Raw genomic sequence first — 15,120 nt, forward strand, 5'->3', positions numbered from 1 at the left:
TGACAAGGTTATCTATGAGGGATAGAATACAGTGTTCTGTATATCTATGTATGTAGCGTAGTATTATATAACACCAAACCCAGCCATAGTCTGACTCACCAAATCCACACACACCAGCATGACTGAATGCTTCACTGTACACTAATATGTGAAAGGGCCTGGTGAAAGTCGCGCAAATGAACAAAACGTTTTTTTTGTTCATATTACGAAAGTTTAAGTGTTGAAGAGCCCTCTCAATATAACAAACTACAGTTTTAGGATCACTAAATACTTATAATTTATCAGCTTGTTTTGGATTCACTGTATCGTCTGCCGTCCTGCTTTGTGAGTGTCAGTGATCCATAGGCTGTTAAAAAGCAAGGACTGTGTGATCATCTAGTCATGTGTAGTAGTTATGTGTTTTTAGCATGTTCATGTTCTATCAGCATGTGGTGATGTGCTAAACATGCAGTTAGATGTTACATAGCGATGTTCTTTGTTGTTAGCTGTTCGCTAGCTAGCAAGCGCAATGGAACACAGACTGTTTTGAATCAGAGTGATTTTCAGCATAATCTTCTTTAACTATTTTCAATTTCAGTTTACAATCTGCACTTTCATAATCTGTAAAAAAAAAATACAATAAATAAAAAAAAACACTGAAAAATGACCTTGCCGACTTGGGGAGAAAAACACCAGACCCCGTCACATATAAGGACCAGGGGTAAATGTGTTAATGTTCTGGTTCACACACAGACACACATCATTCAGTGAGAGAAGGCAGACACACCTCAGCTGATTGTGGCCCCCTGACCTGTCAACAGGATTAGCTAGAACCAGAGGAGCGGGGTTGGGCTTCTATGAAAGTAAAGGGAGAGAGAGCTAGGTGCAAAAATCTAGCCAATTCTGCCAGTTCCGTACAAACTCCACACTCAGATCTGGATCGATCTGCAGGCTGTATTTTTGCATATGTGAGAAGGTAAAGTTAACGCTAATACATTATAAACTGGACATGCACGTCATCAACTTGGCTGATATCAAGCTAACATGGGGGACACGTCAGACAATAAAATTGTAAAAACGCAAACCGTTTTCTTTTTTGTTATGTTTTTATTTACTTTTTAATGAGTTATTGGGTGAATGGGTATCACAGCTATGGTCATAAAAAGTGTTCTCTCTTTGTTACCTATTGCAGAAGGCTGTCTACTGTGCCTTTTTCATTATGGAGCTGCTCAGAGCGGAGTATGCATGCACGATTGGTGCTAAAGGGTGGGGGGAAGGGGTGTTGGGCGCTAGCTGGAACAGCTGGCTACTCGCAGGGTACAGGACACCTTGGCACATGACGATGGGACACACAAAAGGGGAGTTTTGGAGAGGGATGGGGGGGGGGGGGGGTTGGTTGTGAGGCAGGCATGTGGTGGGGGTTAGAGTCCTTTAGCTCTGTGCCGTTAGCCTCTGCTCTGTCAGTGACGCCTGGTGGGACACCGTCTTGTTCTCGTGCAACCGCAGCTTGGACACCACGTCGATGAACGCCAGGCCTTGCACTTCTTTATGGAGGGGCTCTGAGGAGAGAGCAGAAAACCAGCCACTTAAAACTCCCCGGAGTGGCCTGGGGTGGTCCAGTGGTCTAGCACCGCGGTCTACAGTGCACACATATGCCCATGTCGGCATGGGTTCGAATGCGGCCCATGCCCTGCTGACATGCCCTCTCTCCCTTCTTCTATTTACTTTCCTGTCTGTCTTCACTATGCCTGTCCAATAAAATGAAAAATATGAGTGGGACTCCATGGAGGTCCCAGGTGATCTACTTTGCTGGGTCTTACCGTGATTAATTACTCCGTAGAATGTCTGGTATCTACTTTTTTAGTTCTAATTCTAAATACAAATTACTGTTCAACCTTCCAGACACACCGTGACCACATGTCAGGTTGATTGTTATGTTAATGACAGTCAAGGCTTTTTTGCTAAGGCATTGCACCATTGTGGTCACGGGTGGTGGCTGCATGGAATAAAAAAAAGGTGAGAAATTCTTTCAAGTTGTACAAGTCTTACCTGAGCCCATGACTGAACAGATCAGAATCATGGAGTTGTACTTGATCTCTGGTGCGCTCCTCTCGTCAGACAGCAGCTTGTGAAGAACCTGGACCAAACTGGCCCCGACAAAGTCCTTCTCAGCTGCAGCTGAAAGATTGACACACTCACACTATATTTATTTGACAACGACACCAGAGCCAAACTGCTATATATCGCATGGGGATAACTCTAACAATCCATCAACCAGCAGTTGATTTAGGCACGCAATAGATATCTTTGGCAAGGGCAAACCTCGCCCGTCTCATACTATGTAGCTCACACAGTGGCTAGAGATGTGCTGTTACATACCCAAGTCCAAAGCTGCGATAAGGCCCAGAGCCACCAGCGCTTCGTTCTGCATGATCATGTGCTCGCTTGTCGCCATGGTTACTAAGTGCTTCACTCCACCTCCCTGGATGACAGTCCTAGCAACATCCTGAAACCCACACATACATACAAACCACTTTTCAGGACTGCTTTGGTGACTGAAAAGCCTGCCTTGAAAGCTTCAATCATGACGTTCCTGCTGTGGACCTTTCAGTTTGAATTCTATCCATGAAGGTATTTATCAAGGTAGTATCAACCAAAATGTAAAAAAATGTTTTCATTACATCTATACAGTCATGTGAAAAGATAGGACACCCCATGAAAACGTTTGTCTTTTTTAACATATTTAAACATATGGACATTTGATCTTCATTTTAACAATAGTGAGAGGTGGAGGTAATATAACTAAACAAATACAACTGAAAAAAATATATTTAAAAAATGACTTGTAAAATGTAATTAATAGAAATGCAATTTTCTTGTGAGGAAAAAGTTATGACACCCCCACATTTATTACTACTTAAAATGCATAAAATTAGAATCAAGTGCACCACATGATTAGAACATAGTTAGAGGATTTGGGAGGTTATTACATCAGTTTCCTGGGCACACAAACAAGTTGATTGCAAGGAACAAAAATCTGAGAGCTGCTCTCAACATCGGTGATGAAGAGTGACAAAGCCATCCTCATGGTTTACAGATGTAAGCCAGAAAGAATGTCTACATTCTCAGCACCATGCATTCCATGTTGACCATCAGCAGTGACCATATTATGTCCCTCAATATGTAAGTTCTTTACAATGTGGTATTCTCTGATTCTTACATCCCGACTAACCACAACCAGTGCTTCACTTTTTTTGCATGGCACTGACCTTGACCTTGACCTCTCCTGACCTTGCTCTGGGTACTTTGGTTAGTAATGAGGGCCAAGGGTTTCAAGTGATAATTGAGGGGGCAGGATTGGGGCCCCCATACTCAGTGCCTATGCATAGAGTAGTTCCTCGCTAGATATGTTATGCTGGCTTGTTTGTGCTTTGTTGAATGAAGTTCACAGTTCACTTCAGCTTCCTTGCTAACTACGGGGGGGGGGGGGGGGTCCCTTCGACAACAAGCCTCCTGTGGATGAAAACTCAGGGTGATCAGAGTTTCTAAACAGCATCTGAACAGTGTGTGGATTACTCAGACAAATAGTATCTCTATAGATCTTCTCTACAGAGAAGACTTTGATCAGTGTATAGCTGTTTGGTAATTGCGTACTCTAAATAAGGCAATGTTGCATTGGCAGCCGGGCTGACCTTTGACTTGCTGTGACGGATGAGGGCGGAGAGGAGCCTGTTGGACTCGCCCATGACCCCTGCATGGTCTTTAGCCTCACACCACTCCACCAGCCTCTCCACCAGCTTCCCATTGGTCCCCAGCTGATCCGCAGCATCCGCTGGAAAACACATCATCATTACGATTACCTAATTGTTACACACACATTACATATTTTCAGCATTGGACACAAAAAATAAAATAGATCAATAAAAGGGTTCCCTGAAATTGTACCTTATAGAAAGGGACACAACTTTCAATGCCGTAAAGATACCGTACCTTGTGTATCGACGAGCATGCGTAACGTCCCCAAAAGTTTGAACTGGACAGGTGGCATCTCCGATTGGAGAAACTTCAACACGATATCCGACACACCAGCAGACAGCATCTTGGACTTGTTTACCACTAAGGACAAGAAAATTACTTATATTAAATAAATATGCATCTCATGTGTGAACTCTACATTTATTTGTATTTTTTTTTATCATTTATTATACTGGCTAATAAAACTCCAAACATTAAACTCAAAATGGAACATATAAGCCTAAAAAGGTAGGATTTTGGTAGTGTGAAATGCAGTTGCTGCAATTCGATATTGTTTTGGTGAGTCCTCCACAGAGTCAGAGAGGTTAGGCACATTTGAAGAACATGCCGTTGTTCTCCTTTATTGGAAACAGACACAAAGGTGAGCTGGTTAACTCACGTCAGAAGAGCCCCGACAGACTCACCAGGTATGGCTAGGTTGATAGACTCACCAGGTATGGCTAGCTAGGTTGATAGACTCACCAGGTATGGCTAGATTGACAGACTCACCAGGTATGGCTAGGTTGATAGACTCACCAGGTATGGCTAGGTTGATAGACTCACCAGGTATGGCTAGGTTGACAGACTCACCAGGTATGGCTAGGTTGATAGACTCACCAGGTATGGCTAGATTGACAGACTCACCAGGTATGGCTAGGTTGATAGACTCACCAGGTATGGCTAGGTTGACAGACTCACCAGGTATGGCTAGGTTGACAGACTCACCAGGTATGGCTAGGTTGACAGACTCACCAGGTATGGCTAGGTTGACAGACTCACCAGGTATGGCTAGGTTGACAGACTCACCAGGTATGGCTAGGTTGATAGACTCACCAGGTATGGCTAGGTTGACAGACTCACCAGGTATGGCTAGGTTGACAGACTCACCAGGTATGGCTAGGTTGATAGACTCACCAGGTATGGCCAGGTTGCGGAGAGCGCTGAGTGCGGCGTGTTGCACGGTGACGTTCCCCTCCTCCACATGTCTGTCCAGCAGCTCCAGAAGCTTCTGCACGATGCCCGTGTCCACCATGTGGATGCAATTCCCATCTGGGGGAGACAATACTCCTCAAAAACACATATATACCTGCATGTATACACACATATACACACATACACATAAACACACACAAACCTGCAGGCCATCAACAATGTTGTTTTTTCTAAAATACGATTACCTGGCGACCCATCCTGTTATCCTGAATGGAGGTAGATTGTGACTAGTGTTGTTCCGATACCGATACTAGTATCGGCATGGCCACCAATACGCACAAAAATGATGGTATCGGTATCGGCGAGTACTTTACAAAAACGTTTTTTTTTTTTTTTTTTTACTTAAGTTTTACAAAAACTTTACGAGTTTTACAAAGGTTTTGAGCAGTGCCAGACTAAGTGTTAGCAATAATTTTACATCGAGGTGAGTATGCGGTTCAAAAAACATGTTTTTTTGTTTTGTTTTTTCAAACGCCGTGGTATCGGATCGGTACTCGGTATCGGCAAGTACTGCACGGTCAGGTATCGGTATCGGGATAGAAAAATGGTATCGGAACAACACTAATTGTGACCACGTCACACTTGAGGGGGGTTATGCATAATAAATGAATCAGCGACTGGATTGTCCTTAACTAATCAGAATACCAAAGCCTTTTGACATAATCTAAAACACTGTGATCCACATTTGGTTTAACGTTTCGGAAAGGACACCGATTGGCAAGAAGGGATTTGCATTCGGGAGGCCTCAGGAACGAAAGTGAATCCAGACTTGAATCCACAGAGAATAACAATAGTGGTTTTCAGGAGGGGTGACAAGCAAAAAATGCGATGCTGAACCTTTCAATGTGCACCAGATCATTTGTTGCTATTTTCTTTGTTAGTTTTAGAATGATTGAGATTATTTGTTAATTTAGATACGATGTGATATGATATGATGTGCTTACTTCTGTGCATCTACATTTACATTTTTGGCATTTAGCAGACGCCTTATTCCAAAGCGACTTACAATCAATACATTTGAATACTAAGCAAGTGAATCATCAATCCACCAGTCGTAGCAGGAAGAGTAATCCAGCTCAGGCCCGGGGCCATTGATAGAAGGAAAAACCTTCTCCTATCACCTTCTTCTAAACCTAGTTTTTTTTTACACACATCATACATCTCGGCAATGCTCTAGCTGCAGAAGAAAATAGATCTGAAGCATATAGCCACCATGCATCATGTGACCCTCACTTCACTGTGAGGCGTGTCACTGATGACAAGTGAGACTGCTTCTCATGGTTCAGAGAAGTTACAGTGTCATGGTGGCAGTGGTGTATAGTAGCTCTAACGCTGCCATCGTGATAGTACAATTGGACCATCTCATTTGTTCCTGCACTCTTGATTACTCAAATCTAATAAAAGAAATGTTCAATTATAATTATTTCATCATCATTTCACACACTACCATTTCTTTACTCAAATTGGCGTTCACGATCATTTGATGAATCAGGCTTATGCTAATACACTAAAACTCGCTCAGATAGAAACACTCTTTCAAGTAGACCAGGATGTTCGTCCTTCAAATCAGGAGTAAAAACTCACCCCTACAGGCATTCCTGTAGTGTTCTTTGTTGTTAATATTGTTTGTTTTTCAGTTATTTTCCTCTTCTTAAAGCACTCAATTACATGTGCTTTACCATTTTTATTTTATTTTGTCGTCACTGGTTACAGTACGCTATGAAGGCCTTTACAAGTGGTTCACTCCATCACCAGGGACGACGCCCATCCTCACCATTACGGGCGAAGTTGGCGATGGCCAGTGCTCCCGCCAGCTGCAGCTGATGATTATGGGATGGCACCCAGGACAGGACTCTCTGAAACACGCTCCCCTTGCCACCTTCAAACAGTTTCTGCATGGACTCGTCTGCAAAAAGATGGGGAAAAAGTCATGACAAAAACACTCACCCAGGAAGACATCAGAGACAGAGAGAGGCCAATAACAATATCATTAAATCCACAAAAAACCTCTTAGCGGAGGAGTGCATGTTCTCAGTTCCTCAGTTCTTAAACCATGAGATTCTTTTCATCACTCTACTCTGCGGTTCATCTCTGGGGGTTGAATTGCCAATTGCAAACATACATAGCTTGTCCTTTTGACATGTTTCTGCATAATATCCTATAGCATTCTTTTCTAACCCTAACAGCCCAATAAGAAGAACACGTTAGGCTACTCTGCAGCAGATCAAACGCCTAAACAGGGCACATAATTAAGGCACTATGTAGATTTGCTGATATTGATCACACTATTGCTGATTATTCTGTGCATTTCTTAAACGTGAGGATTCACTGACAAGCTATGTTGAGAAGTTTTTTTCCCCCTGTCAGTTTGTGTGTGCGAAAGGTGTCTTCTCCTCTAGAAACTTTGCATCCGGTCTTGTTTGAATCAAGATGAGCAAAAGTAGCCCCTTTTTCTGCCGGGAACAAGCGTGTGCCTGTTTATATCAATGATTGGTTTTGGCCAGATTGGATAAGTTTTGCTTGGCAGATTGGGTGGTAGTGATTTGAAAATGACCTGGCATGGTATTCATTTTCCACCAATAACAGCATTTACAACATCGCACTCTGCTCGAGTGGTTCTTGGGTCTTGGGATACTCTTCTGACTAACTTTCTGACTGCCCGGTCAGAAATCTTGCGAAGAGCTCCTCTGTGTATGGCCGAGTGATGTTCCTTCCACTTGCGGATAATGGCCCCAATGGTGCTTGAAGGAACATTTACGAGTCGAGAAATCCGTCGGATTAACCAGTGCCATTCCTATGCTGCTCAACAATGTCGTTGCAAAGGTCTCTTTGCCTCTACCCATCATGAGGTGTTTCTTGCAGGAAACCCTGGTGACAATGTATTTGTTTACTTGCATTCAAAGGTGGGAAACAGTGGAAGTACTTACCCACCAACATGCACCAACCCAGCTGATTGTAATTATCACAGGTAGAACTCATTAGTGACATCAGCTGGTTTAGTGTTTTTTTTTTACTGTGTTCAATACTTTACTGTTTCATTCCACTTCATTGCATATTGTTTTTTTAATGGATTGGGATGTTACAATTTCTTCAGTTGTGCATATTGAGTTATTATGTCTGTTCTAAATTTCATGTGAATAGCTGCAATGGAAATATGTTGAATTAAACACATTTTTGATGTGTGTATTGCTTATTTCGCCCACTGTATGAAGCTATCCAATTACTTTTGGTACCCTGAAACCGAAGGGGGACTATGTAAACAAAGTGTTGTCATTTCTAAATGGTGAAAACGATATGTACAATATTACCATAAAAAAAACATCCAAACTGAAATCTATTCTTTAACCTCATAGAAATTCAAACCTTGTGAGCGTAGAGCCAAAAGTAAGAAAATATTTAACAGTCCCATTACTTAAGCAGGGCACTGTATTTGAACTCTGTCGTAACTACTCTCCTTGTTTGCTTTTGGGGGTGGTTAAAATGGCAGTAAAATAGATTCATGTACTTCATGAATGTGTTCAATGGCCCCTATATATTAAAGCAGTGACACACTGATGCGGACATTAGTTGCTAGACTCCCAAGTCTTTCGGATCGTCTGGGGGATTCATGATTGGAAAATGCTTTGAATGGAGCGGGGGCTGCAAGTGGGCACATTTGGTTTTGCTGAGCAGAAGTGATATTTCAAGGACACTCGAGGAGAGCAAATTAGTCAGAGTTAGCACATTAACGCAGCTAACATTGCTCTCTTGTGCTAACTGCTCCTCATGTGTGGAAAATCATGCAGGTCGCACATATGCAACACAACACCGATTAACAGCATCATCATCATCATCATCATCATTGATGGACATCCATAAGCAAGTAAGGGTGAGTGTTTCTTTGCGTTTGTGTGTGTGTGTGTGTGTGTGTGTACCTCCCAGCAGCAGAAGCACCATCAGGTCAGAGGCAGTTTTGAGCTGCGCCACGTCCTCCTCCCTCTCCCCATCCACTGTGTGAGCCACGACGTCAAGCAGACACTCCACCAGACCAGCATCCACCAACTGCAGTTTGATCACATCTGACACACACACACAGAGAGAGAGAGAGAGAGAGAGAGAGAGAGAGAGAGAGAGAGAGAGAGGGAGTGTGTGAGAGAGAGAGAGAGAGAGATGGGTGAAAGATGGGTGAGAGATGGGTGATGCTTTAGTTGACAACTAATGCTTTAGTTTAGAACACATTTTTGACCCTTTCAAAACATTCACTTGTTGCTGTCCCAAAGCCTGGAATCTAAATACATCAAATGTGGATATTTTTCTTCATGACCTGCACAGCATTTAATGTGAAAAGAATGTCTGTCTGTCTCTCTGATAAATGTATTCCTTCTCAACAATTATGTTTCCCCTCCTTTGTACTCTTCCCCACTCCTCTCCTTACCATTTTCAGCAAGTGGAGCCAGGACCTCAAATATCATCTCCTTCTTCTCATGCTCAGACTGCTTCTGAAACAAATTTACCAGCTCCTCTGCGATATTTGTGGATGCAAACTGCTCCTTACTGGACTCTGCAGCAAGTGAAAAAAAAGAAGAAAACACTGATGATATCAAAATTCATTTCCTGTTGCCGGATTTGCATGATGGCTTTTTTATGGTTCAAATAAAGGCTAGCACAGTAATTGTATCATCCATAAGTGTAACGACGCTTATGGACGTCGACTGTGGGAAAAAAAAACTACCAACATAACCTTCTTACAGTGGAAGTAGGTAAGGGGAATGAGGACAAAACCAAAAGTATGTTTTTTTTCTAGATCCCACATTATAATGTCCCACATTATAAAGTACCTGGGCATTTGGATAGATGATAAAAAATGTCTTTTAAAGCACAACACTGCATAAGAGTTTGAGAGTTAAGCTTTAGTTCTTTAGTACAGAAATAAAGTCATGCTTCACCTTTGATAATAGGAGGGTTGTCCAGACAACCGTCTTCTCTGTCTTTAATGACGGTGACAGTAATTACACGCGTGTGGCAGCTTCAGTTCTCAAACCGTTAAACTTGGTCCATCCCTCTGCTCTACAGTTCATCTCCATGGATAGTTTCCACACCCACCATTTCTTTTGTATCAGTCTGTGGGTTGGGAGTCTGACAGACCAGGTAAGCTTGGGTAACCATTAAAGTTCCAGCTAGGTAAATCTATTTTTAGTTTTTGTACCTGGAATACCAGTGATAACAATATAATAAGTGATTATATTGTGTAATTATTACATTGTGTTAATTGTTTGTAATGTAGGCTAATGTAATGTATTATAACATATTGTTTGTAGTAGGCTAATGTGTAATGGAATAGAATGTAAAGTATTTGAATGTAAGCAGGGCTCCCCTGTATAAATAAAGGTTTAATAATAATAATTTATCCAGTGAAAACATACTGAGACCAGCATCTCTTTTGCAGGTGAGCCCTGTCCACAATATAAATACAACTACAAGACAACACATTAAATATATAACACAATAAAACACAGACACTAATGGATCAAAACAAGACCATGCCTCTGTGAGTCGGTCCCTTACCAAGGACTTAAAACACTTAAAACTTCAATCTACCCTGCAGATCATTCCAAGTCTGAGACGAAAAGCAGCTAAAAGCACTTTTACCTAATTCTGTGGACACTCGTGGGGACATTAAAAAGTAGCGAGCTCTGAGAGCGAGTCTGATCATCACTAGGGTGCCATGAAAGCAATGATGTGAGGTAAAGTGGGAGTTTTAAAATAACTGCTTTATATACTAATACAATTCAATGATAAGCCCGTTTCCAAGTCAAAGACTCTCAACCCACAGACTGATACAAAAGACAATGGTGGAGGTGGAAACTATCCTTAGAGAGGAACCACAGAGCAGAGATAAACCTAGGGGGTTTAAGAACTGAGGCAGTTGCTGATGTTTTTAGGACATTTCTGCTTTATTGGGATAGAGACAGTAGAGATTGACAGGAAAGATGGGTGAGAGAGAGGAAGGATGACATGCGGGATATGTCGACGGCCGGAATCGAACCGGGGACCGTGCGTTTACATGGCTGACGCCTTAGTGTGCTACGCCACCAAGCGCCCCGTCTGAACTTTTCTTATGGCCTACATTGATACAATTAATGCAAATTATATTGGTACAGCCATGATAACGAATACAGCATTATTTTGTGATTGCTTCAGATCTCCTACTCACACTGAATTCATACTATGAAAAGGTGCATTATGGCAGTTAGACACAGAGATTAAATTCTGGTGATTCTCAAGTTAAAATAACACAAATCAAATAGCGGTTTGTTGCCAGCCCTACCTGAAATCTTCCTCTCTCATCATGTCAAATAAGAAGCTTACTAAGCTGATCCATGTGTAATCCACACATTGTTTATTTCATGGAAACAATCTGGAAAGACATTCCTTTGGTATTTGACATTTGAATGATAAATCTCTCTTCTAGCAACTGTATCTTGGCCATGTATGTGCTGGAATCATTTTAAGAGCTGCTTTTCATACATGGTAAATGCCACACATTATCATCATTAAGGTTGCTGCCAACTTTGGTACATCACAGTGGGTAGTTCATTTTCAGCTATCAGCTTAAGGCCAAAGCACACGGCCCCGATTTTGTCGCAACGCCGAATACGATTCCATTGTTTTGAATGAGACAATGCACACGGCGTGCGATGCGATATTATCACACGACAACATTCGATTCTCCATTCACACCAATTGAAATAATTCAAAGAATTGAGAATCGAATGTTGTCGTGCGACAAAATCGCACGCCGTGTGTATTGGCCTTTTGTCTCCTCAAATCTATTGTTTTCACACAGAAACTCCCACAAAGGCTCCCTCTTAAGGCTAAGACACTACAGGCTTTTGTGCCACTACAGTAGAATTTAGTAGTTAGTAGATCAGCCCTAAGATCCTTTAATTGGTTAACAAATTACTGGTGCAAGGCAATGTACAGGAGAGTTTTTTTTTTTAAGGTATGTACCCAGTTGAACTCTGGTATTGGTCTTTTCCTTGTCAAAAAGCCAAGGACCAAGACCTACAGAGAGGCTGCTTTTAGTTTGTATAGCCCCAACCTCTGGAACAGCCGACCAGAGGTTAGAAACTGTGGATATGTGAAATGTTAGAAAATGTGCATATTTACCTAGGGTTCTTTGCTTTTTCATTTTTCTATTTAACTGTATATACTTTATCTCAGTCCACCATTATCAGTCCCACTATTATGTGTCCAATCTTTTTTTTCCTCTGTTTTTGTATGTTTATAATACTTTTAACTGTGATATGTAAATACAATTAGATTTGATCTGGATCAATGTAAAACAGCACAGAAAAACACATGTAAGTGTAAAAATAAAAGTTAACCATCACCTTGAGGAAATGCTAGAGCAGAAAAGACAGGACTAATGTACCCACCGAGTTCGGCTAAGTTTCCAAAAGCGATTAGGCACATCTCGGTCAGGGCTGTGTTCTGGGAGTGGAGTCCCAGCAGTTTCACCAGCGTGGGGATAACACCCATGTTGATCAGCTGTGCTTGTAAGGAATCTGGAGAAAAGAGGCAAGAACAAAGGCAGTTAGAGCATTGCCACCTACAGGTCAGGAGGTCAGCTTGCACGTACTTGACAGGGACGGGCAACTCTGGTTCTGTAGTGCCACAGGGCGGGCAGGCTTTTGTTCAGATCAAACATACCTGGACTACCATGATTCAACTCATCACCCAAGTCAGCTTCAACTTTTAAGCACAAGCGCATTTAATTCGATTTCATTTAATGTACGCAATATTTATGTGGAGAATCATCTGCAGTGAAATTCATCAAACTAATATCCAATAGTGAGAGTAATTTTTGTCTAGCCCAGTTACAAGTTCAAAATATTTTGGCAGCTGATTTAGCCAGTTATAGAGTGCTTTACATACATTTTGGTTTGCCATTGCCATGGGTTCAAATACTTATTTCACACAGGACATTTAGGTTTAAAATGTTTGACTATTTCTATACATTTTCTTCTGTGAATGTGTACAAAGTAGGATGCGTAGACACATCCACATAAAAAGCATTTCAAATTCAGGCTCAAGTGACAAAATGTGAAAATTGTGCAGGGGTTAAGATTAGGTTAAGGTTATCTCAGCACTGTCTTATAGCTGTTTTACCTGTAGGTTTGCGGCTCTTGGAAAGAGGAAGCATTTTGTCTTATTTAAGCTCTATACTCAAACAGTTTTGATTTGAAATCAAATCATTACGATGGGGTCAAAGTAGAAATTCTCAGTTTTTTTTTTTTTTTTTCAGATTGGGTTCACCATTTAGAAAGCACAACAATTAAAAAATATATACTCCCCCTATTTCAGGGCTCCAAAAGTATTGGAAAATACTTTTTTGGTATACTTTTAGGCCCTGAAAAACTCCCAGTTGCTATGGCAGTATGTTTGGGGTAATTGTCCTGCTGTATGATGAAGCGCCATCGATGAGTTTGGAAGCATTTGCTTGTACTTGGGCTGACAAGACGTTTCTGTACACATTCTGCTGCCGTCAGCAGTTACATCATCAATGAAGACAAGTGAGCTAGTTCCAGTGGAAGCCCTACATGCCCAAGCCATAACACCACATAACACCCCTCCACCGTATTTCACAGATGAGGTGGTATCCTGTGGATATTGGGCAGTTTCTTTTTTTCTCCCACATGTTAATCTTTTGTCTTATCTGTCCAGACCTTTTTACAGAACTCAGCAGGCTCTCCTAGGCTCGTTTTAGCATATCGTAACCACGCAATCGTGTTTTTTGTGGAAAACTTCACCTAGAAGTGAAACCTCTGTAGTTCGGCTGCTGACGGATTCTGCAGATGGTATTCTCTGACACATTCATCATTTCTGAATGGTTAAACCCATATGTACACCAATACAATCAAATACAAACTGAGAATCTCTCACTTTAAATGTATAGCAATTATCTGATTTCAATATCCACACTTAGAGTGTAGAGCCAAAAGAAGAAAACAAGCTTCCCTGTCCGATCACTTATGCAGAACACTGTATACTGGGCCAACATTGGTATACACAGTTTACAATGAGTGTGCAGATGTATTTCCCTAGAAATAGTGGGACATGGAAAAGCAACTAGAAGCGCCTAGAGGAGAGGTAGGAAAAATTGTTGAGTTAGTTTCCTTTAAAACAAGACAAAGAGTGAAAATGGAAAGGATTGGTGATTGGAGAGGGTACACGAAGAAGAAAAAGGAAGGAAAGAAAGGGGGGGGGGGGGGGGAGAGGGTAGAATGAATAAGCAAATGTTAATGAAAAATGTGTTTTTCCAAAAGGGTAAAATCTCATTAGATCACTGCTGACGAATCTATCATTGCAAAGACGATGATAGCAGATTGCTAGCAAGACCTCAGCTTTAGGCAATTAATTATTTCGCTAGCATTGGCAAACTTGGTTTATCTTCAGTCGAAAAGGCTCCACATATTTACTGTTTACAAGACTATTCTCCATTTGCTAGACTATAGTAAGACAAGAGAAGAGATGGCTACAGCACAAATACGGGAATTGGCTAGTTAATGCCTTGTTGCCCTGGTTGAGTAGCACACATCTTTTTTTTAGCAATCATACAATAATATAAAACTATATTTCCAATGAAATATTGTCACAAACCACATTGCAATCAAGTGCTTTTATTTCCACAGTGGAGAAGAGACCAAACCAATAGATAGCCTAGCCTACTATGTATAGAATCCACTGTTATTTAGTTCCTGCGGTAAAGCTGCGTGAAGTTTGCCTGCTCAAACCTTTAAGATAGGCCATTTGAAATCGGTGAAAGAAGGGAACTCATCCCCCATCTGCACCCAAGTGCGCCAGAAGCAAAGCCCAGAGAGGCCAGTCGCCGGCTAAGCATCAGGTGGAATTTGGTTATGACCGGACGAATAGAAAGTCTGCCAAGTGAGATACATTCCTGTACCGGTAGTCACTTCCTATATTTAAAGGGTGAAGGGAGAAAAAGCGAGTGAGAGAAAGTGAGAGATAGGTATCCAATAAGAGAATGGGTGATAGATCATTAGGTTGGCAAGGATATGAAGATTCCTGCAGAATATAAACAGAGATTATTTGCTGGATTAATAGAATTAATAGAACTCATCTGCCATGGAT

At 41.5% G+C, this 15,120-nt stretch overlaps 1 protein-coding gene across 1 annotated transcript in view; it reads right to left on the reverse strand.

The window, feature by feature from the left end:
- Nucleotides 1–700: 700 nt before the first annotated feature.
- The window catches only part of rap1gds1 (RAP1, GTP-GDP dissociation stimulator 1), a gene marked incomplete at its 5' end in the record, with an annotated part of 33,882 nt that continues 19,462 nt past the window's right edge, over nucleotides 701–15,120 (reverse strand). Inside the window, 10 exons of the mRNA XM_080547050.1 lie at nucleotides 701–1,538; nucleotides 2,029–2,157; nucleotides 2,359–2,485; nucleotides 3,672–3,811; nucleotides 3,970–4,095; nucleotides 4,909–5,043; nucleotides 6,761–6,892; nucleotides 8,901–9,044; nucleotides 9,401–9,526; nucleotides 12,405–12,533. Of these exons, the coding sequence (XP_080403176.1) occupies nucleotides 1,411–1,538; nucleotides 2,029–2,157; nucleotides 2,359–2,485; nucleotides 3,672–3,811; nucleotides 3,970–4,095; nucleotides 4,909–5,043; nucleotides 6,761–6,892; nucleotides 8,901–9,044; nucleotides 9,401–9,526; nucleotides 12,405–12,533 (1,316 nt within the window). The 3' untranslated portion in view covers nucleotides 701–1,410. The remainder of the gene's footprint in view (nucleotides 1,539–2,028; nucleotides 2,158–2,358; nucleotides 2,486–3,671; nucleotides 3,812–3,969; nucleotides 4,096–4,908; nucleotides 5,044–6,760; nucleotides 6,893–8,900; nucleotides 9,045–9,400; nucleotides 9,527–12,404; nucleotides 12,534–15,120) is intronic.

This window comes from Nansenia antarctica (genome assembly GCF_963989245.1).
Source record: "Nansenia antarctica genome assembly, chromosome: 16".
NCBI lineage: Eukaryota > Metazoa > Chordata > Actinopteri > Argentiniformes > Microstomatidae > Nansenia > Nansenia antarctica.